Source organism: Coregonus clupeaformis, chromosome 21 (assembly GCF_020615455.1).
Source record: "Coregonus clupeaformis isolate EN_2021a chromosome 21, ASM2061545v1, whole genome shotgun sequence".
NCBI classification, from domain to species: Eukaryota; Metazoa; Chordata; class Actinopteri; order Salmoniformes; family Salmonidae; genus Coregonus; species Coregonus clupeaformis.
This window is the reverse complement of record NC_059212.1, coordinates 45,642,567-45,665,937: the sequence shown is the minus strand read 5'-3', so window position 1 is coordinate 45,665,937 and position 23,371 is coordinate 45,642,567. Positions and strand designations below refer to the sequence as shown.

General features: G+C 44.3%; 1 protein-coding gene across 1 annotated transcript in view; it reads left to right on the top strand.

The window, feature by feature from the left end:
* The window catches only part of LOC121534513 (microtubule cross-linking factor 1-like), a 179,070-nt gene that overhangs the window by 89,124 nt on the left and 66,575 nt on the right, over positions 1-23,371 (top strand). Inside the window, exons 4-7 of the mRNA XM_045206049.1 lie at positions 10,135-10,470; positions 10,706-11,104; positions 11,535-12,299; positions 20,781-20,957. Of these exons, the coding sequence (XP_045061984.1) occupies positions 10,135-10,470; positions 10,706-11,104; positions 11,535-12,299; positions 20,781-20,957 (1,677 nt within the window). The remainder of the gene's footprint in view (positions 1-10,134; positions 10,471-10,705; positions 11,105-11,534; positions 12,300-20,780; positions 20,958-23,371) is intronic.

Here is a 23,371-nt window from a genome sequence, read left to right as displayed (position 1 = left end):
AGCTGGTTCTCGGGTGTGGAGGCAGGCAGGCTGTCTCTCTAGGCCCAGCTGGTTCTCGGGTGTGGAGGCAGGCAGGCTGTCTCTCTAGGCCCAGCTGGTTCTCGGGTGTGGAGGCAGGCAGGCTGTCTCTCTAGGCCCAGCTGGTTCTCGGGTGTGGAGGCAGGCAGGCTGTCTCTCTAGGCCCAGCTGGTTCTCGGGTGTGGAGGCAGGCAGGCTGTCTCTCTAGGCCCAGCTGGTTCTCGGGTGTGGAGGCAGGCAGGCTGTCTCTCTAGGCCCAGCTGGTTCTCGGGTGTGGAGGCAGGCAGGCTGTCTCTCTAGGCCCAGCTGGTTCTCGGGTGTGGAGGCAGGCAGGCTGTCTCTCTAGGCCCAGCTGGTTCTCGGGTGTGGAGGCAGGCAGGCTGTCTCTCTAGGCCCAGCTGGTTCTCGGGTGTGGAGGCAGGCAGGCTGTCTCTCCTAGGCCCAGCTGGTTCTCGGGTGTGGAGGCAGGCAGGCTGTCTCTCTAGGCCCAGCTGGTTCTCGGGTGTGGAGGCAGGCAGGCTGTCTCTCTAGGCCCAGCTGGTTCTCGGGTGTGGAGGCAGGCAGGCTGTCTCTCTAGGCCCAGCTGGTTCTCGGGTGTGGAGGCAGGCAGGCTGTCTCTCTGAGGCCCAGCTGGTTCTCGGGTGTGGAGGCAGGCAGGCTGTCTCTCTAGGCCCAGCTGGTTCTCGGGTGTGGAGGCAGGCAGGCTGTCTCTCTAGGCCCAGCTGGTTCTCGGGTGTGGAGGCAGGCAGGCTGTCTCTCTAGGCCCAGCTGGTTCTCGGGTGTGGAGGCAGGCAGGCTGTCTCTCTAGGCCCAGCTGGTTCTCGGGTGTGGAGGCAGGCAGGCTGTCTCTCTAGGCCCAGCTGGTTCTCGGGTGTGGAGGCAGGCAGGCTGTCTCTCTAGGCCCAGCTGGTTCTCGGGTGTGGAGGCAGGCAGGCTGTCTCTCTAGGCCCAGCTGGTGAGGGTCTATATAGGGAACAGAGTGCCATTTGGGACCCAGACCAGGTCAGTCACCGTTCCTAACTAACCCATCTGTCTAGTAACTAACCCATCTGTCTAGTAACTAACCCATCTGTCTAGTAACTAACCCATCTGTCTAGTAACTAACCCATCTGTCTAGTAACTAACCCATCTGTCTAGTAACTAACCCATCTGTCTAGTAACTAACCCATCTGTCTAGTAACTAACCCATCTGTCTAGTAACTAACCCATCTGTCTAGTTTTTAACAGCGCAAATATTTCACTCACAATTTTATTTTACCCAATTTTTTCTTTCATTTAATATGACGTGTTAATTGACATTATTTTTGCTTATTAGAACTCTTAGGTCCTCTGTCAACGGTTCATCTGTGTTTTGTAACTATTTGAATGTATTTGTTGTTGCAGTGTGGCCAAGCTCAGCCTAAACAATCAGTGTGGTGATTATGCATTGTCTTGAGCCGACAGACTGTATGTCCCTCTAATGCGCTTTTAAATGGCTTTACTGTCACACTGTGCTTCCTAATCTCACTCATTGACCCACTACACTGTTAAAATGAAGTGCTTTGTGACACAGAAACTAGTGGCAACTGAGCTGTCACCACCTTCAGGGAAACAAAACGTAACTCTGCTGGAGTATTGAAACAACATGGTTGTGAGGGTATTGGGACAGATTCAAGGTGCACTGAGACGTTCATCCTGGTGTTCTGAAACATGGTGTGTTGTGACACCCTATCATAATCAAGAGCACTAACCCAGAAAATATTTAAAAACACTATGGTATTTCAAGTCCTGTGTAATGCAGAATTAGATCCCTTATTCTGGAGTTGGGAGTCCCGCCTCTTGATGTGTAGTCCCTGTTCTTTATGGTGTTTGTAAACTCCTCATTGGTCATTCCAAAAGGTCAAATGGACAGTATTATATTAGGACAAAATACAAAAATAAAACACAAATTAATAAGTTTGTCCAGGATGATAATGAGTACAACATTTTTTTGAAGACATGATTTTGAAGCTTCAAAAATGCTTTATCTGTTCTTTGCAAATTATCAAATGACAAAATATTAACAGGTCTTTCACATTTTTATATTGTTAAAGACAGTTCAAAGATCTGTACGGTATTTATCATATGTACTGAAACAATAACAAGTGTTTTCACAACTTTGGGTGTTTCAGAGGGCGGCAGGTAGCTTAGTGGTTAAGAGCGTTGTGCCAGTAACCGAAAGGTCGCTGGTTCTAATCCCCGAGCCGACTAGGTGAAAAATCTGTCGATGTGCCCTTGAGCAAGGCACTTAACCCTAATTGCTCCCCGGGCGCCGAAGACGTGGATGTCGATTAAGGCAGCCCCCCGCACCTCTCTGATTCAGAGGGGTTGGGTTAAATGCGGAAGACACATTTCAGTTGAATGCATTCAGTTGTACAACTGACTAGATATCTCCCTTTCCCTTTCCCTTTCCCCAGAGTACTGGTCCTCTGTAGCTCAGCTGGTAGAGCATTATTATTTTACTGCTTTTCATGGTTTTACTACAATGATGGTGATTTGAGTCTTCTTATTTGAACAGTGTATAGGAGTTACAGAATAACATCACTTATAGTATGACCCTATACCTTACAGTACAGAATGACCCTATACCTTACAGTACAGTAGAAGACACACTATACCAGGGACAAGACGTTTCACTAAACATTATCCAAACAACATTTACATAGTTCTCTCTCTCTCTCTCTCTCTCTCTCTCTCTCTCTCTCTCTCTCTCTCTCTCTCTCTCTCTCTCTCTCTCTCTCTCTCTCTCTCTCTCTCTCTCTCTCTCTCTCTCTCTCTCTCTCTCTCTCTCTCTCCATCTCTCATTCTATGAATTCTATAAATCAGCACTATGAACAATGTTAGAGACCATACTGCTGTGGCCTGTGTCAAGTTCATCAGGCTGCGAGGTACTGAATGCTGCAGATAGTAATGTCATGAATAGAGCTGGCTTGATCCATTACTATCCAAATGTTCCACAACATTGCACCCTACTGAAGTCAGCCATGGTCAGCCTGGTCAGCCATGGTCAGCCTGGTCAGCCTGGTCAGCCTGGTCAGCCATGGTCAGCCTGGTCAGCCTGGTCAGCCTGGTCAGCCTGGTCAGCCTGGTCAGCCATGGTCAGCCTGGTCAGCCATGGTCAGCCTGGTCAGCCTGGTCAGCCATGGTCAGCCTGGTCAGTCTGGGTTGTGTATACTGTATAGCCGGGGTGTCTGGGATTCGTAGTCTGGGCTGTTAGAGCTTTGTGTGAGGAGGAGATGTTTAATCCTGTCTCTCCCCAGAGAGATTAGCCCTGAATGTCAGCCTGCAGGGAATTATACAGGGATCCCTACACTGACTCATGGCAGAGGCAAGCTAGCCCGTACTGCCAACTTAAAATGGCTGCTGCTGCTGCTGCTACTCTCCTGCCAAATGGATAGAACTTTGTAATAACAGTAGGAAACAGGAGAGGGGGATGGGGAGATTAGAGGTGACCTGAAAAGGGAGGGAGGGAGGGAGGGAGGGAGGGAGGGAGGGAGGGAGAGAGAGAGAGAGAGAGAGAGAGAGAGAGAGAGAGAGAGAGAGAGAGAGAGAGAGAGAGAGAGAGAGAGAGAGAGAGAGAGAGAGAGAGAGAGAGAGAGAGAGAGAGAGAGAGCCTGATGTAATAAGGGTATTGAGGACACCACTCAGGTAATTTGTGTTGTTTTAATTCTAAGCCACTCTGTCTTTGATGCTACAGAGACGACAGTGCTAAGGCTTGTTGTGTCTCCCGTCACAAACATTGATTTTAGCTTTTTAATGGAAATTCCGAAGCCAAAAATAGTGTCTCTGTCAGGTCCACATTGGGTAGACATCAATAGAAAATTACTATGAAATAATCAAAAATAAGTTATGTATTTAAGTTATGTATTTAAGTTTGTATATGACTTTGTTTTTATTTGATTACTTTGTTATTTTTCATTCTTTAAAGTCGTCATCTCGTCTCTGCTCAGGCAGTAGCAGCCAGCCAGCCAGACAACCATCTAACGTTATCTATGTGCTCCGTACTGTGCTATCTTTAGCCAACAAAGGTTTTGCCACCAAGTACTAAGTCATGTTTTGCAGAGGGGGTCAAATACTTATTTCCCTCATTAAAATGCAAATACATTTATAACATTTTTGACATGCGTTTTTCTGGATTTTTTTGTTGTTGTTATTCTGTCTCTCACTGTTCAAAATAAACCTACCATTAAAATTATAGACTGATCATGTCTTTGTCAGTGGGCAAACGTACAAAATGAGCAGGGGATCAAATACTTTTTTCCCTCACTGTATGTGCTCCATATTGTCCTGTCTTTAGTCATTCTATTTAGCTAGCCTGCCTAAGAATGCTGCAGTGCCGTCTGACTAAATAATTGTGCTAGTTCTTCAAAGTACATAAGGCATACTTTCACCAACCCTGTTCCTGGAGAGCTATCGTCCTGTCCTGTAGGTTTTGGAGTGAAAACCTACAGGAGGGTAGCTCTCCAGGAACAGGGTTTGTTGAGCCCTGATTTAACCTAACGTAGCCGGCGTAAAAGTGTATCCGTCTCTGGAAAGAACAGGCGCAATGGATTTCGGTCATTGTAGTTCATTACCACGTTTCTGCACTGAACTAGGTTGAATATTTGCTTAATGAAAACTACAACTCCCTTCAGCCCAGCGTCCCACACTTCTTGACTCGATTTCTCTCGTGAATGATTTGATTTCTCTCTAGAGAAACGGCGCATTGGGCTCACACAAAAACCTAATGGAATTCAAGTAATTAAACTGACAGTCAGTCAATTACTTGGTTAATCAGTTAATCACTCAGTACTAGTGTGTGTGTGTGCGGTGTGTGTGTGTGTGTGTGTGTGCGGTGTGTGTGTGCGGTATGTGTGAGTGTGTGTGTGTGTGCGTGTGTGTGTGCGTGTGCGTGTGCGTGTGTGTGTGCTACCTGGGAGTACTAAGGCTTGTTGTAGTATCTCCCATCGCACCACTGCTTTTAATGGATCAGGGGTTCAGTACACTACTGCAGTAATACTGTGATCATATCTACACTACTGCAGTAATACTGTGATCATATCTACACTACTATAGTAATACTGTGATCATATATACACTACTATAGTAATACTGTGATCATATCTATGCTACTATAGTAATACTGTGATCATATCTACACTACTGCAGTAATACTGTGATCATATCTACACTACTGCAGTAATACTGTGATCATATCTACACTACTGCAGTAATACTGTGATCATATCTACACTACTGCAGTAATACTGTGATCATATCTACACTACTATAGTAATACTGTGATCATATCTACACTACTGCAGTAATACTGTGATCATATCTACACTACTATAGTAATACTGTGATCATATCTACACTACTATAGTAATACTGTGATCATATCTACACTACTGCAGTAATACTGTGATCATATCTACACTACTATAGTAATACTGTGATCATATCTACACTACTGCAGTAATACTTTGACCATATCTACACTACTATAGTAAAACTGTGATCATATCTACACTACTATAGTAATACTGTGATCATATCTACACTACTATAGTAATACTGTGATCATATCTACACTACTGCAGTAATACTGTGATCATATCTACACTACTATAGTAAAACTGTGATCATATCTACACTACTATAGTAATACTGTGATCATATCTACACTACTATAGTAATACTGTGATCATATCTACGCTACTATAGTAATACTGTGATCATATCTACGCTACTATAGTAATACTGTGATCATATCTACGCTACTATAGTAATACTGTGATCATATCTATGCTACTATAGTATTACTGTGATCATATCTACACTAATATAGTATTACTGTTATCATATCTACAGTACTATAGTAATACTGTGATCATATCTATGCTACTATAGTAATACTGTGATCATATCTACACTACTATAGTAATACTGTGATCATATCTACACTACTATAGTAAAACAGATCACAGCCATAGAAGCTGCTGCTTAGTGTGCGTGTGCGTGTGCGTGCGTGCGTGCGTGCGTGCGTGCGTGTGTGTGCGTGCCTGTGTATTTAGGCTATGTCATAGTGGCCGGAGACTTACCTCAGCGTTTTGTAACCACATGGGTATACAGAATTTCATGTGTGACTGTGATGTGATGTCAGCCTGTGGTGTTTTTACAGCGCTACACGTGTAGCCTCCTCACTGTATGTGAGTGTACTATTGCCTCTGTCAAGAGGTCCAAGCTTTAATGGCACAGATGGTAACACACTCACCCTTTAAGCATAAGGTCGCTGGTTCAAGCCCTGCTCTGGCTGTTCTCCCTCAGTTATTACAGTACATGCATTGCCTACTTGCGCGAACACACACACACGCACACATACACACACACACACACACACACCAATCCTAGGTTCTGTTTGCTCCTAGCAGAACCTGGCTAGGCGAAAGCCAACGTCTATGCTAACGTCTAACGTCTATGCTAACGTCTAACGTCTATGCTAACGTCTAACGTCTATGCTAACGTCTATACGTCTATGCTAACGTCTAACGTCTTTGCTCGCATACCTTAAAAGACCTTTGCTTGAAAAAACGTTTGTCCCTCTCGAGACACCGTAGCAACTACATAGCCAGTAACACTTCCTCAAAATAGTCTGAATTAATCTAAAACGAATCTGTCATTAAATTTGACATTTTTGTCGAGGAGGTCTTAGACGTGCAATTTTACATCTAGCAAAAGATGTTTGGTGCAGTATTTCTCAAGTGAAAATGTTTTGCAGGAAAACTAGTCGTCTCTCGTTGTGAATGACAACAAACACTTTGTTGAAAAATCCTGTCCATACTTCTCATCCCTACTGTTGACCAATTACCGACGAAGGGGTGTAGACTTCAGCTACCGAACTTCGACTTGCCTCAAGAACAAATGTAGTAAACCCGGCCGAACACCAAAACCAAGCACAGTTCCCGCTCAGCCCTAAAACTAAACCGCTCAGCCCAGTCAAAACTGCTCGCTGCTCGGGCACCCCAAAGCTCCCTCACGATGCCAGGACAGCAGAGTCACTCACCACCTTCCGGAGACACTTGAAACCCCACCTCTTTAAGGAATACCTGGGATAGGATAAAGTAATCATTCTACCCCCCCAAAAAAATAAATAAAAAATATTGTAAAGTGGTTATCCCACTGGCTATAAGGTGAATGCACCAATTTGTAAGTCGCTCTGGATAAGAGCGTCTGCTGAATGACGTAAATGTACAAGTAAATGTAATAAAAACTTTACAAATCTTGTCATAATATAATAATATATGCACAAACCATTTAGACTGGCTAGCTAACATGCGACAGGCTTTAATGCAGAGCTTTTAGACTGGCTAGCTAGCATGCGACAGGCTTTAATGCAAACCATTTAGACTGGCTAGCTAGCATGCGACAGGCTTTAATGCAAACCATTTAGACTGGCTAGCTAGCATGCGACAGGCTTTAATGCAAACCATTTAGACTGGCTAGCTAGCATGCGACAGGCTTTAATGCAGAGCTTTTAAAGTGGTGTGAAGAGATTATTTAAACCCACTGGGCACACACTGGTTGAATCAATGTTGTTTCCACGTCATTTCAATGAAATGACGTTGAACCAACGTGGAATAGATGTTGAATTGACGTCTGTGCCCAGTGGGAAAGGTTCTGATGACAGTTTAATGTTGGTCCCTTTTTTAGGACACAACCTGCTGCTTGTTCTATATTTCTGATCACACCGACGCAACGCCACGTCTCACACTGATTCACACTCACACCAGGCAAACTGTCAATAAATCAGGCAGTATGACAAATGGTCCAAGGGCCACCCACCAAAAAAAAAATTGTGTTGTTCCGTGATCAAGAAAACGGAAATGCTACATTTCAGCAACATAATGTATATAATGTAATGAACATTAAACATTCCGACATTGATATGTTTCACCTTGGTTACTTTTGTTGCACACTTTGGTATTTATTTGGTATTTATTTGGTATTTATTATGTATTTATTTGGTATTTATTTGGTATTTATTTGCAACAGGACCAGCTACTCCATCCTGGGGTCCACACTGGCACACAGAACTATGTGGTGCGTTCAGGGTTCCTCCTTGCATCAGCTCAAGCAAACAGATGTTACCTTCACCTGATCCAGATGAACCCCGAAACGTGGAAATATATTTTAACCATGTGGTTTTTCTCAGTTATTATAAGACGTTTTGGCAGCTGTATTTAGCCTACAAAGGCCTCCGTTGCTCTTGCCTGCTAGCCAAACTAAATACAGTTAACACAGCTATGAATAACCTTTTACTGCGGTGGGCTTAAGTCAGGGTCACATAGAGGGTTTCTTGGTAGTCTTAAACAAATCTACTTTGAAACAAAAGTATACACCTCACACACACGGTTGTTTGAAAAAATAAGACACCTGTACCATGTCAGATATAGAGTTGAAATGTATTCAATTTTGAGTTTGCATCACAATACTACACTTTATATACATCACGGAAGACCGAAACATAACTAAACCGTTTGACACGTTTGTTAATTATGAAAATATTAACGTTCCACCCATGCATTCAAATGCAGGAAAGGGCTACAACAAAGCAACGTCCCGACAGCTAAATTAAACACTGTTCTGGCATCTGAGAAACATTTATTTAGCACGTTTTAACAGGTTCTTATTATCTCTTATTATTTTGGGATTCCTCCAGTCCAGTATTAATGCGTTGCTTTCTGCACGGACATGGAATGTTTGTAACATTTGTAACCGAGATGTAACATGGCAACCTCACAATGTTGCTAGGGGCAATTACCCAAAAAATGTGTTATGATTTCGAAATTCGTACCTTTGATTTATAATATTAAATTGAATGTGCACATTTCCCACGTTTTTTGAATCACACAGTGTTCATGTTCATAACATTATCTACGTAATGATATTGAAACTTAGCAGTTTTGTTTTCCTGGGTCACAGAAGGCTATTTTCTGAAGCCTTTTTTTTTTGGACTGAAAGACATGTAGACTTCTGCCACCTGATTTACGCTGGTATATACTGCAGAATGTTGCTAAATAAATATCTGAGTCCCAAGTTTGACCATTTCAGGTGAATCATGAATTGTTACTTATTAAGACATTTCTACCGATTCCTATGAGACCACCGTGTGGCAGCTATAGACGCGTTATAAAGTCAAACCCACGTGACATTTACAATCTCCGATGGCTTTAGGAAAATACATAAAACTTCAAAACCAAATCCCCAAGTCTCCTCTCCACATCAGTAAATGTAGTGCTAACTTGAATAGCCTAGCGGTGCTAGCTAGTCGTGTAAGTGAATCATAGATGGCCAGCCAGATGGAAAGACTGAGGGTGTTGTGACCTCGTTACACCCGGCAGGGACAGACCTTGACTCACTCACTTCCTGGTCTCAGTTTATGTTGGGGAACCCACTTGGTTACAGCACCATAACATGGGAGTAAACACAGGACAGAGGGGGCAACGTGTGTCTGTCTGTCTGTCTGTCTGTCTCTCTGTCTTTCTGTCCATCTGTCTGTCTCTCTGTCTGTCTCTCTCTCTGTCTGTCTGTCTGCCTGCCTGCCTGCATGTCTGCCCGTCTGTCTCTCTGTCCATCTGTCTGTCTCTCTGTCTGTCTCTCTCTCTCTCTGTCCATCTGCCTGTCTGTCTCTCTGAACATGTAGACTTTAAACTCACTTCAAAGGTGTCTGCACCTGCTGTCTCGACCTCTGAATGCTCAGCTGTGAAAAGCCAACTGACATTTACTCCTGAGGTGCTGACTTGTTGCACCCTCTACAACCACTGTGATTATTATTTGACCCTGCTGGTCATCTATGAACGTTTTAACATTTTGAAGAACGATCTGGCCTTAATGGCCATGTACTCTTATAATCTCCACCCGGCACAGCCAGAAGAGGACTGGCCACCCCTCAGAGCCTGGTTCCTCTCTAGGTTTCTTCTTAGGTTCCTGCCTTTCTATGGAGTTTTTCCTAGCCACCGTGCTTCTACATCTGCATTGCTTGCTGTTTGGGGTTTTAGGCTGGGTTACTGTATAAGCATTTTGTGACAACTGCTACTTTCTCCTTCCTTCTCACAGACCGCTTTACGGCGGAGAGGGAGCAGGGAAACGTTTAAGGACAAGAAGTATGTGAACCAGGACGACAGTGCAGATCTCAGGTGCCAGCTGCAGTTTTCTAAGGAAGAATCCACCCTCATGCGTAAGAAGATGGCCAAGCTGGGGAGGGAGAAGGAAGAGCTGGAGCAGGAGATCCAGAAGTATAAGTCAGTCTACGGGGACGTGGACAGCCCTCTACCCCTGGCAGAGCTTGTCGGTGGTGGGCCTCACAGCACCAGGGAGGCCGAGCTGCGGCTCCGGCTCAAACTGGTGGAGGAAGAGGCTAATATTCTGGGGAGGAAGATCGTTGAACTAGAGGTAGGTGCCCTGACTGTTTTACCTTTGGCTGTGTGTCCCAAACGTCACCCTTTTCCACTATTTTAGACCAGAGTCCTAAGCACTACTTTAGACCCAGGGGGCTCTGGTCTAAAGTAGTGCACTACATAGCGAATAGGAGGCCATTTCGGACACAAACTTTGTCTTCATTTTTAACTTTGTACAGCATGAAAATCATTTCATAAATAAAACATAACATTATTATCATTATTATCAGGTGGAGAACCGAGGCCTGAGGGCTGAGAACGAGGACATCCGCTGCCAGTACGAGAGGGACTGTTTCGGCCGGGAGCCCTTCGGCAGCATGCCCTCCTCCCCGTATGGCGGAGACGCTCTGGAGTCCGCCGGGGAGCTGCGGCGCCACCTACAGTTTGTAGAGGAAGAGGCAGAACTTCTCCGGCGGTCCATCTCAGAGATCGAGGACCACAACAAACAGCTGACCTCCGAACTGAACCGCTTCAAGTTCGGCCCGAGAGACGAGGAGGTTGAGGTCGGAGTGATGCTGATGAAGACCGGTAATGGGAGTAACGGTGGCAGCGGGGGTAACGGGAGCGGTGTGGTGATGATGGAGGAGCTGAAAGCAGCCAGGATGCAGATCAACGAGCTCAGCGGGAAGGTGTGTAGCATGATGTACTACAGTACCCATAATGCTCTGTGTATGATGTACTACAGTACCGATAATGCTCTGTGTATGATGTACTACAGTACCCATAATGCTCTGTGTATGATGTACTACAGTACCCATAATGCTCTGTGTATGATGTACTACAGTACCCATAATGCTCTGTGTATGATGTACTACAGTACCCATAATGCTCTGTGTATGATGTACTACAGTACCCATAATGCTCTGTGTATGTAGTACTACAGTACCCATAATGCTCTGTGTATGTAGTACTACAATACCCATAATGCTCGGTGTATGACGCACTACAGTACCCATAATGCTCTGTGCATTGTATCCGGTTGTTATCTTAATAAAGACGTTTTATCTTAAGACGTTCCTGAAGCTAACATAATGGTGTCTTGTCTCCTCACCCGTCCAGGTAATGAAGCTGCAGTATGAGAACAGAGTCCTGATGTCCAACGTTCAGCGCTGTGACCTGGCCCAACACCTGGGCCTCCGCACCGGCTCCCCACGGGACAGCGATGCAGACAGCGACACCGGCCGCCGCGACACCGCCGAGGAGGAAGAGACCGGGAGGCTCCTCCTCCTACACCCCAAGAGGGAGGGGCCTGTCGGCGGCGAGAGCGACTCGGAGGACCTGTTTGAGAAGACGACCACGACATCGGGGTTCGGAAGTCACAAGCCCTCAGACGCCACGGAACTAGCCAACCTCAGACGAGAAGAACGCGAGATGTTCATGAACGTCAAACGAGAAGCAGAGCGTCTTGGGAAGACTGTAGACCGTCTCATTACCGACACGGACAGTCTGATCTACGAGGGAAAGATTGTAGTAACAGGAGGGGACAGTCTCTGCATAGAGGGGTTCAGAGGACACAGAGGGGAGGGAAGTGGAGAGGACAGGGGGGACACCACCACCCTCCCCGAGTCCCTACAAGACTCCCAGGTCCTGGACACTATCAACACCCGTATGAAGGCCTTCAGGACAGAGCTCCATATCTTCATGGACAAGGTGGATCACCTGGGAGACGGGCTGAGGGAGAGGGGAGGGGACCGGGATCGGGGGGACGACCTGTCGCCCATGCCCAACCTTACCGAGTCCAGCAGCTTCCTGTCAGGGGTCACCTCCATGTCCCGAGACTCGCCCATCAGCACCCTGGGACGCGACCTGGTTACAGACTTCCAGGTAAGGAAGACAGGACGGGACACTCCTGTGACCTCTGACCTGTATCTGTCTCTATCCAGGGGTACGGCCGAAACGGCACACTATTCACTATGTAGTGACTACTTTTGACCAGATCCTTATGGCTTGCTTTACTTGGCTTAAGCCCTTGTCTCATATAAGGAGCATTTGACTGCTGTCCTTTATCTGACTCGGTTTGGAGCAAGTATTTCCAGCTTGCACCAGTTCAGAGCCCTATAGGCCCTGGTCTAAAGTAATGCACTAAATAAGGAATAAGGTGCCACCTGGGTTGCAGACCACGCCCCTATACACGTTTGTACTGTCTCCCTGCTACATCTGGACGTCAACCCCCTGGCTGCTTCCTTATTGGCTCAAGTATCAATAAGTATCAATAAGACTTATTAATAAGTCAGTTAGACGTTATTATGGAAAACATTACAGTAATAAAACGTAGTTGATATTTGTTCATTAACCGGGACATAAAAAAGGGGGTTATTTTGCGAAGCATGAATAACTATTAGACATAAAACATGCTCACCCGTATTCCTTCTGAGGCATTATGATACCGGAGGATCAAAAGAGCAATACAAAGAAAGGTTGAAGTAATGAAAATGTCTTGTCAGAGAGCGCAATGTGACTTTAAACAGCAGTGAGGAATAGGGTTAATCTGCAAAGTAACGTTTAGCCAAGGGGATATAGACAGTCCAGGGGTCAGTCCCAAATGGTACCCTATTCCCTAGAACACTACTTTTGTGTAATGCACTATAAAAGTACTTTAAAAGTGACTAGGGTGCCACTTGGGAACGCAGACAGAGTCACAGACAGGAGAATTACAAAACCCATAAAGGGAGTCTGTGTAAATGGTAGAGTCCGTTGCTACTGGATTTAAACAGTATAAAACCCCAAAGGGGAGTCTGTGTAAATGGTACAGTCCATTACTACTGGATTTAAACAGTATAAAACCCCAAGGGGAGTCTGTGTAAATGGTACAGTCCATTGCTACTGGATTTAAACAGTATAAAACCCCAAGGGGAGTCTGTGTAAATGGTAGAGTCCGTTGCTACTGGATTTAAACAGTATAAAACCCCAAAGGGGAGTCTGTGTAAATGGTAGAGTCCATTACTACTGGATTTAAACAGTATAAAACCCCAAGGGGAGTCTGTGTAAATGGTACAGTCCGTTGCTACTGGATTTAAACAGTATAAAACCCCAAGGGGAGTCTGTATAAATGGTAGAGTCCATTGCTACTGGATTTAAACGGTATAAAACCCCAAGGGGAGTCTGTGTAAATGGTACAGTCCATTGCTACTGGATTTAAACAGTATAAACCCCAAGGGGAGTCTGTGTAAATGGTAGACTCCATTACTACTTGATTTAAACAGTATAAAACCCCAAGGGGAGTCTGTGTAAATGGTAGAGTCCATTGCTACTGGATTTAAACGGTATAAAACCCCAAAGGGGAGTCTGTGTAAATGGTACAGTCCATTACTACTGGATTTTGAACTCATCCCAGTGAGCAGTCGTAGTAGAGCCATTCCCAGCCTCTAAATGTGATGCTAATGCAGCGTAGCGCGGCAAATACACAGAACCATTCATCACAGCTAGCCAGGTCTGAAATGGCACCCTAGTCCCTATGCAGTGCACTACGTTTCACCAGGGCCCATAGGGGTGCCAGGCCTGAAATGGCACCCTAGTCCCTATGCAGTGCACTACGTTTCACCAGGGCCCATAGGGGTGCCAGGCCTGAAATGGCACCCTAGTCCCTATGCAGTGCACTACGTTTCACCAGGGCCCATAGGGTGCCATTTGGGAGATAGCCCCAGGTCTGGACAGCTTTATTAAAGGACTGGTCCACTCAGAACACAAGTCAAGTTTTTAATTTAAAGTCTGTTTCACACTGGTCTCAAGTTCAACACACGTCATGAGGCATAAACAAACAACGTCTATGGACCCCTATGTTCAGACTCAACACTGAACATTCCTGGGGAACGCCAGTGGGTGCTCATCTGTTCTCTATCCCAGCACTACCACACCGGATTCAATGAACCAACTGAATCAGTTGTTTTAGTGCTGGGCTAAAACAAAAATTGTGAACATCTTGATCGATGGATTGAGAAACAAGAGGTGTACATTTACATTTTAGTCATTTAGCAGACGCTCTTATCCAGAGCGATTTACATGAGCAATTAGGGTTAAGTGCCTTGCTCAAGGGCACATCGACAGATTTTTCACCTAGTCGGCTCAGGGATTAGAACCAGCGAACTTTCGGTTACTGGCACAACGCTCTTACCCACTAAGCTACCTGCAGAGGTTCCCAGGGGCCACAGCAGCCACTGCCCCACCTCAAGCCACCCAGCTCAGCCACGCAGCCACCACCCCCATCCTCCCTAGTCCCCACACCCATCCTCCCTAGTCCCCACCCCCATCCTCCCTAGTCCCCACCCCCATCCTCCCTAGTCCCCACCCCCATCTCTCACACTCGTTACCGCTGCTGCATCCACATACCCATACGCACCTGCAACCTGCACCCAAAAATAGCACCCTGACGACTTCATCCATCGCCCTGACCTGAACCAACATGCAGATGCCTGCTTCAAACTCAGTGGGGACAAACGGTGGTTCGAAGGTGTTTCTTCCAGACGGCTTTTTGCAGAATTGATCAATCAACCAATGACTTAACCAATCAACCAATCCATTTATAGATCAGAGTGCCGAGTCGCCTTCAGAAGAAACAAGCCACTGTCAAACCCTGCCTCCACTGATGAAATGAGTCAACACGTAAACATACTATGTGGTTTTCACAACAACAACAACAACCCCCACCGGCCTCTGCTGACTGCAGTATTGCAGGATGTCTTCTTTTGAACCTCTGTTAAGCAGATTGTTCAATGAAGAAGTTCTCAATTAAGAATATAGATTCTCATTTGACAGTAGATTAGCGATAGTGGCTCATGGCTCATATGATCTGCTTTACCCTCTGTACTCTGCCTATAGGACCCCTTGGCTGGGTGTGAGATATATTGTAACTCAACCAACAGCTACTGCAAACAACTAAATAAACAGCCGCAACAACAAAACACTCTCTCAAGCATGAAAGCTGTGGTCTGTCCACATTTCTGAAATAAAGGAAATAAAGTTAAAATCAAAAAGTTGAATGATAAAAACGTTAAATAAAGTTAAAACCTGTTGAACGTTAATGTTAAGTGGATGGCTGTATAAAACATATCTCCATGAGAGGGCCATGAACAGTACCTATTAATACCTTATAGCGTTAGAAAGCTCAGATGTTCTGCTTTTTGTTTTGTATTTGTTATTTATCTATGATATAGGAAATACTATGACAAACAGTACATCGTAGATTTCATTTTCAAACGTCATACGCTATGAACAACCTATTCATGAACAATGGGGGAATAGGGCTTGGATTTTGTTGTTGTTGATCATCTACAAAACTCACAATCAGCTTTATAATTGACACACTATAAGATTTCAGCTGGCCTTATTACTGTAATCATGTTTATATATACAGAGCATTCGGAAAGTATTCAGACCCCTTGACTTTTTCAAAATGTTATTACTTTACAGCCTTATTCTAAAATTGATTAAATTGTTTCCCCCCCCTCATCAATCTACACACAATACCCCGTAATGACAAAGCAAAAACAGGTTTTTAGAAATGTTTGCAAATGTATATAAAAAATAAAAAAAAACGGATATACATTTACATAAGTATTCAGACTATTTACTCAGTACTTTGTTGAAGCACCTTTGGCAATGATTACAGCCTCGAGTCTTCTTGGGTATGACGCTACAAGCTTGGCACACCTGTATTTGGGGAATTTCTCCCATTCTTCTCTGCAGATCCTCTCAAGCTCTGTCAGGTTGGATGGGGAGCGTCGCTGCACAGCTATTTTCAGGTCTCTCCAGATATGTTAGATCGGGTTCAAGTCTGGGCTCTGGCTGGGCCACTCAAGGACATTCAGAGACTTGTCCCGAAGCCACTCCTGCGTTGTCTTGGCTGTGTGCTTAGGGTCGTTGTCCTGTTGGAAGGTGAACCTTCTGAGGTCCTGAGCGCTCTGGAGCAGGTTTTCATCAAGGATCTCTCTGTACTTTGCTCTGTTCATCTTTACCTCGATGCTGACTAGTCTCCCAGTCCCTGCCACTGAAAAACATCCCCACAGCATGATGCTGCCACCATCATGCTTCACCGTAGGGATGGTGTTGGCCAGGTGATGAGCGGTGCCTGGTTTCCTCCAGATGTGAAGCTTGGCATTCAGGCCAAAGAGTTAAATCTTGGTTTCATCAGATCAGAGAATCTTGTTTCTCATGGTCTGAGAGTCTTTAGGTGCCTTTTGGCAAACTCCATGTGGGCTGTCATGTGCCTTTTACTGAGGAGTGGGTTCCGTCTGGCCACTCTACCATAAAGGCCTGATTGGTGGAGTGCTGCAGAGATGGTTGTCCTTCTGGAAGGTTCTCCCATCTCCACAGAGGAACTCTGGAGCTCTGTCAGAGTGACCATCGGGTTCTTGGTCACCTCCCTGACCAAGGCCCTTCTTCCCCGATTGTTTGGCCAGGCGGCCAGCTCTAGGAAGAGTACTTGGTGGTTCCAAACTTCCATTTAAGAATGATGGAGGCTACTGTGTTCTTGGGGACCTTCAATGCTGCAAAAAATTGTTGGTACCCTTCCCCAGATATGTGCCTTGAGACAATCATGTCTCTGAGCTCTAAGGACAATTCCGTCGACCTCATGGCTTGGTTTTTGCTCTGACATGCACTGTCAACTGTGGGACCTTATATAGACATGTGTGTGCCTTTCCAAATCACGTCCAATCAATTGAATTTGCCACAGGTGGACTCCAATCAAGTTGTAGAAACATCTCAGGGATGATCAATGGAAACAGGATGCATCAGAGTTCAATTTCGAGTCTCATAGCAAAGGGTCTGAGTACTTATGTAAATAAGGTATTTCTGTTTTTTATTTGTAATAAATTGCAAAAATTTGCTTTGTCATTATTGTGTGTAGATTGATTAGGAACATGTTCTATTTAATCAATTTTAGAATAAGGCTGTAAAGTAACAAAATGTGGAAAAAGTCAACGGGTCTGAATACTTTCCGAATGCACTGTAACTAGTGGTCAGGAAAATCCTTCACTGTTGTCATTCATTGTTGACTCTCTCCCCCTGTGAACACACCACAGAGTTCGCTAGCGACTCTAATGATTCGTCACGATCTGAACTTTTCATCTAATATAAAGTGTTTCACATCTTCAAATTGTGTTCAAGTTTTTTTATTTTTATTAAATGAGATATAAATTGATGTGTGTTTGTCGTAGAATGACGGGACTGCTTCCTATCGCTGCAGAAGAATCTCAACTTTGCAGCACTATGCGGCCTGTGCGCCTGTGATGTATTGTTCCGCCACAAATTGACAGACAGTCCGATCAGCGAAAATGTGCGTTAAGGCGGGACTCCCGAGCCTCCAATGGCTGTGGATATTTAACCCGATACCCCAGAGTCACCTGAGACCAACTGAATAGAAGCATGGGAACGAAGCAATATGCCTTGAATAAAACAATTAAATTATAACAAAAGTCCACTAATTTTTAAGAGAAAAAAAGCATTACACGTGTGTAGAGTTAAGATCTAAGCTACGTTACCTTTTCCTACCGCTTCTACTGCATGGCTGCTGGCATGCGTTTAGCATGTGGTGAGTTAGCTGAAGCTAACAGTTTGCCGTGGTATCTATTCTATCTATCAGCAGTTGGTTTGGACTCATGTATCCCTCATTGCATGCGCTTCATAACCAGTGTTTTTGCATTCTTTTTTTCCCCCCATCCCTCTTTTTTTTCTCCTCCTCTTTGTGTTCCCTCCATCCTTCAGATGTTTCAGCCAATCATGTTGTTCATCCTCATTCTAGTCCTCTTCTCGTCTCTCTCGTACGCCGTGGTCTTTAAGTTGGTCTTTCTCTTTGCACTTTTCTTTGTTCTCTAACTCTGTTCCATTCCGTCCGTTATGTTCCATTAGTTGTTTCCTGCTGTTTTAGTTTTTAGTTCTCTAACCCGTCTGTTCTCTTTTAGTTTTTAGTTCTCTAACCCGTCTGTTCTGTTTTAGTTTTTAGTTCTCTAACCCGTCTGTTCTATTTTTAGTTCTCTAACCCGTCTGTTCTGTTTTTAGTTCTCTAACCCTTCTGTTCTGTTTTTAGTTCTCTAACCCGTCTGTTCTCTTTTAGTTTTTAGTTCTCTAACCCGTCTGTTCTCTTTTAGTTTTTAGTTCTCTAACCCGTCTGTTCTCTTTTAGTTTTTAGTTCTCTAACCCGTCTGTTCTGTTTTTAGTTCTCTAACCCGTCTGTTCTCTTTTAGTTTTTAGTTCTCTAACCCGTCTGTTCTGTTTTTAGTTCTCTAACCCGTCTGTTCTGTTTTTAGTTCTCTAACCCGTCTGTTCTCTTTTAGTTTTTAGTTCTCTAACCCGTCTGTTCTGTTTTAGTTTTTAGTTCTCTAACCCGTCTGTTCTATTTTAGTTTTTAGTTCTCTAACCCGTCTGTTCTCTTTTAGTTTTTAGTTCTCTAACCCATCTGTTCTCTTTTAGTTTTTAGTTCTCTAACCCGTCTGTTCTGTTTTTAGTTCTCTAACCCTTCTGTTCTCTTTTAGTTTTTAGTTCTCTAACCCGTCTGTTCTGTTTTTAGTTCTCTAACCCTTCTGTTCTCTTTTAGTTTTTAGTTCTCTAACCCGTCTGTCCTGTTTTTAGTTCTCTAACCCTTCTGTTCTCTTTTAGTTTTTAGTTCTCTAACCCGTCTGTTCTGTTTTTAGTTCTCTAACCCTTCTGTTCTCTTTTAGTTTTTAGTTCTCTAACCCGTCTGTCCTGTTTTTAGTTCTCTAACCCTTCTGTTCTCTTTTAGTTTTTAGTTCTCTAACCCGTCTGTTCTGTTTTTAGTTCTCTAACCCTTCTGTTCTCTTTTAGTTTTTAGTTCTCTAACCCGTCTGTTCTGTTTTTAGTTCTCTAACCCGTCTGTCCTGTTTTTAGTTCTCTAACCCTTCTGTTCTCTTTTAGTTTTTAGTTCTCTAACCCATCTGTTCTCTTTTAGTTTTTAGTTCTCTAACCCGTCTGTTCTGTTTTTAGTTCTCTAACCCGTCTGTTCTCTTTTAGTTTTTAGTTCTCTAACCCATCTGTTCTCTTTTAGTTTTTAGTTCTCTAACCCGTCTGTTCTGTTTTTAGTTCTCTAACCCTTCTGTTCTCTTTTAGTTTTTAGTTCTCTAACCCGTCTGTCCTGTTTTTAGTTCTCTAACCCTTCTGTTCTCTTTTAGTTTTTAGTTCTCTAACCCGTCTGTTCTGTTTTTAGTTCTCTAACCCTTCTGTTCTCTTTTAGTTTTTAGTTCTCTAACCCGTCTGTTCTGTTTTTAGTTCTCTAACCCGTCTGTCCTGTTTTTAGTTCTCTAACCCTTCTGTTCTCTTTTAGTTTTTAGTTCTCTAACCCGTCTGTCCTGTTTTTAGTTCTCTAACCCGTCTGTTCTCTTTTAGTTTTTAGTTCTCTAACCCGTCTGTTCTGTTTTTAGTTCTCTAACCCGTCTGTTCTCTTTTAGTTTTTAGTTCTCTAACCCGTCTGTTCTGTTTTAGTTTTTAGTTCTCTAACCCGTCTGTTCTGTTTTTAGTTCTCTAACCCGTCTGTTCTCTTTTAGTTTTTAGTTCTCTAACCCGTCTGTTCTGTTTTTAGTTCTCTAACCCGTCTGTTCTGTTTTAGTTTTTAGTTCTCTAACCCGTCTGTTCTGTTTTTAGTTCTCTAACCCGTCTGTTCTCTTTTAGTTTTTAGTTCTCTAACCCGTCTGTTCTCTTTTAGTTTTTAGTTCTCTAACCCGTCTGTTCTGTTTTTAGTTCTCTAACCCGTCTGTTCTGTTTTTAGTTCTCTAACCCTTCTGTTCTCTTTTAGTTTTTAGTTCTCTAACCCTTCTGTTCTCTTTTAGTTTTTAGTTCTCTAACCCGTCTGTTCTGTTTTTAGTTCTCTAACCCGTCTGTTCTCTTTTAGTTTTTAGTTCTCTAACCCGTCTGTTCTGTTTTTAGTTCTCTAACCCTTCTGTTCTCTTTTAGTTTTTAGTTCTCTAACCCGTCTGTTCTCTTTTAGTTTTTAGTTCTCTAACCCGTCTGTTCTGTTTTTAGTTCTCTAACCCGTCTGTTCTGTTTTAGTTTTTAGTAGATTTTTTCCCCCTTGGCTTTGTCTTCTTTACCCATTTTTTATGTTTTTTCTTTTTTTTCTTTTTTTTATATTCCTCCACGTTTGTTTGTTGTCATTCGTCTGCTTGTTCCGTTCACCCACCAATCCGCTTCATGCACTCCCCTCCTCCCCTCTGTCCCCACCTCCATCCCCTCTGTCCCCACCCCCATCCCATCTATCCCCACCCCCATCCCATCTATCCCCACCCCCATCCCATCTATCCCCACACCCCCACACACTTCCCTCACCTGTCACCCCCCCTGACCCCCACCCCCCCCCAGTCACAGTCTGGTGCGAGGGATGAGCTGGAGTGGCGTCTAGGACAGGAGCGAGCCGTGGAGACCCAGGGCCAGAGCCATGACCAGGGGGGTCTGCCTCAGGGTCCCGCCCAGAACAGGGGAGCCATCCTGGGACACACTAGATACCACAGGGCCCCCCTGGCTTCTTTAAGACCGGAGGTCAGTGCCTCTTTCATCTCCCTCCCTCCCTCCCTTCTCCCTGTGGTAGGACTGGGTGAGGACAGACAGAACACACCTGTGTAAAGTTTACACTAAGGTTTACACTACAGTGTAAAGTAAAGATTTAGGGGCGTTGCATTATGTGCGTAGAGTTAAGATATTTCTTAAAGCTTTCTTAGCTCAACTGCTTTGACCGCATGGCTTTTCAGAGTCACGCATATAGACATGAGTCAAGTACAGGTGCAAAATTATTTAATGTGCTTCATGTGACTTGATCAATGTGTTCCGTGCAGGTTTGAATTTGGCCAGGAGCCAAATTCAAGCTAAAGTAATAGTTGAAGTGTTCCAGTTCTCACTTTTAATATTATCCTATCAAGGTTGGTATTTTAGAGTCGGTGGAGGTACCAGTGCTCGAGCTGTATAGGCTAGGTGTCTGTTCTCAGCACCGGCCCACTTAATAATAATAATAATAATATGCCATTTAGCAGACGCTTTTATCCAAAGCGACTTACAGTCATGTGTGCATACGTTTTTGTTTGTTTATGGGTGGTCCCGGGGATCGAACCCACTACCCTTGGCGTTACAAGCACCGTGCTCTACCAGCTGAGCTACAGAGGACCACTTCATGAGTATATATTGTATTCTAGTCATGGCTCATCCTATATAACTACTGTATAGGCTAGGTGTCTGTTCTCAGCACCGGACCACTTCAACCTCTAAGCTAAGTCTATTGTTATCTTGCAAAAGCCACTCAGACCAACATGCCATCCAGTGACACTCCAGCCACAGTCACATTCACGTTCTCTCTTTCTGTCTCTTTCTGTTTTTATCACAACAGTCGTCCAACCCCCCCCCTGACCACAGATATTTATTTCCAGCCTTTGATTTGTCATTTGGTTGTATTTGTTGTTGCCATTCTCCATCTCTGGACATTCGGTGGTCTTCTAATTCCCTTCAAAACTCTTCTTGGAAAGGATGTTACTGTTTTGAGATTGCTGATCGTCTGTTTATATTGGAGCCTCTGAATTGACAATAATTTGGAACCCCCCAAAAAAATCATTTGAGCTAATTCTGTAAAATGTGTGTCTTGATGTTATGTTATTGACTATGACTGTGCTGTGCTGGGGCAGGGTATATGTGACTGAGATCAGGAAGGTGAGCTTATGTCATTTTATACAGTGGGGGAAAAAAGTATTTAGTCAGCCACCAATTGTGCAAGTTCTCCCACTTAAAAAGATGAGAGAGGCCTGTAATTTTCATCATAGGTACACGTCAACTATGACAGACAAATTTAGAAAAATAAATCCAGAAAATCACATTGTAGGATTTTTATATGAATTTATTTGCAAATTATGGTGGAAATTAAGTATTTGGTCACCTACAAACAAGCAAGATTTCTGGCTCTCACAGACCTGTAACTTCTTCTTTAAGAGGCTCCTCTGTCCTCCACTCGCTACCTGTATTAATGGCACCTGTTTGAACTTGTTATCAGTATAAAAGACACCTGTCCACAACCTCAAACAGTCACACTCCAAACTCCACTATGGCCAAGACCAAAGAGCTGTCAAAGGACACCAGAAACAAAATTGTAGACCTGCACCAGGCTGGGAAGACTGAATCTGCAATAGGTAAGCAGCTTGGTTTGAAGAAATCAACTGTGGTGGCAATTATTAGGAAATGGAAGACATACAAGACCACTGATAATCTCCCTCGATCTGTGGCTCCACGCAAGATCTCACCCTGTGGGGTCAAAATGATCACAAGAACGGTGAGCAAAAATCCCAGAACCACACGGGGGGACCTAGTGAATGACCTGCAGAGAGCTGGGACCAAAGTAACAAAGCCTACCATCAGTAACACACTACGCCGCCAGGGACTCAAATCCTGCAGTGCAAGACGTGTCCCCCTGCTTAAGCCAGTACATGTCCAGGCCCGTCTGAAGTTTGCTAGAGTGCATTTGGATGATCCAGAAGAGGATTGGGAGAATGTCATATGGTCAGATGAAACCAAAATAGAACGTTTTGGTAAAAACTCAACTCGTCGTGTTTGGAGGACAAAGAATGCTGAGTTGCATCCAAAGAACACCATACCTACTGTGAAGCATGGGGGTGGAAACATCATGCTTTGGGGCTGTTTTTCTGCAAAGGGACCAGGACGACTGATCCGTGTAAAGGAAAGAATGAATGGGGCCATGTATCGTGAGATTTTGAGTGAAAACCTCCTTCCATCAGCAAGGGCATTGAAGATGAAACGTGGCTGGGTCTTTCAGCATGACAATGATCCCAAACACACCGCCCGGGCAACGAAGGAGTGGCTTCGTAAGAAGCATTTCAAGGTCCTGGAGTGGCCTAGCCAGTCTCCAGATCTCAACCCCATAGAAAATATTTGGAGGGAGTTGAAAGTCCGTGTTGCCC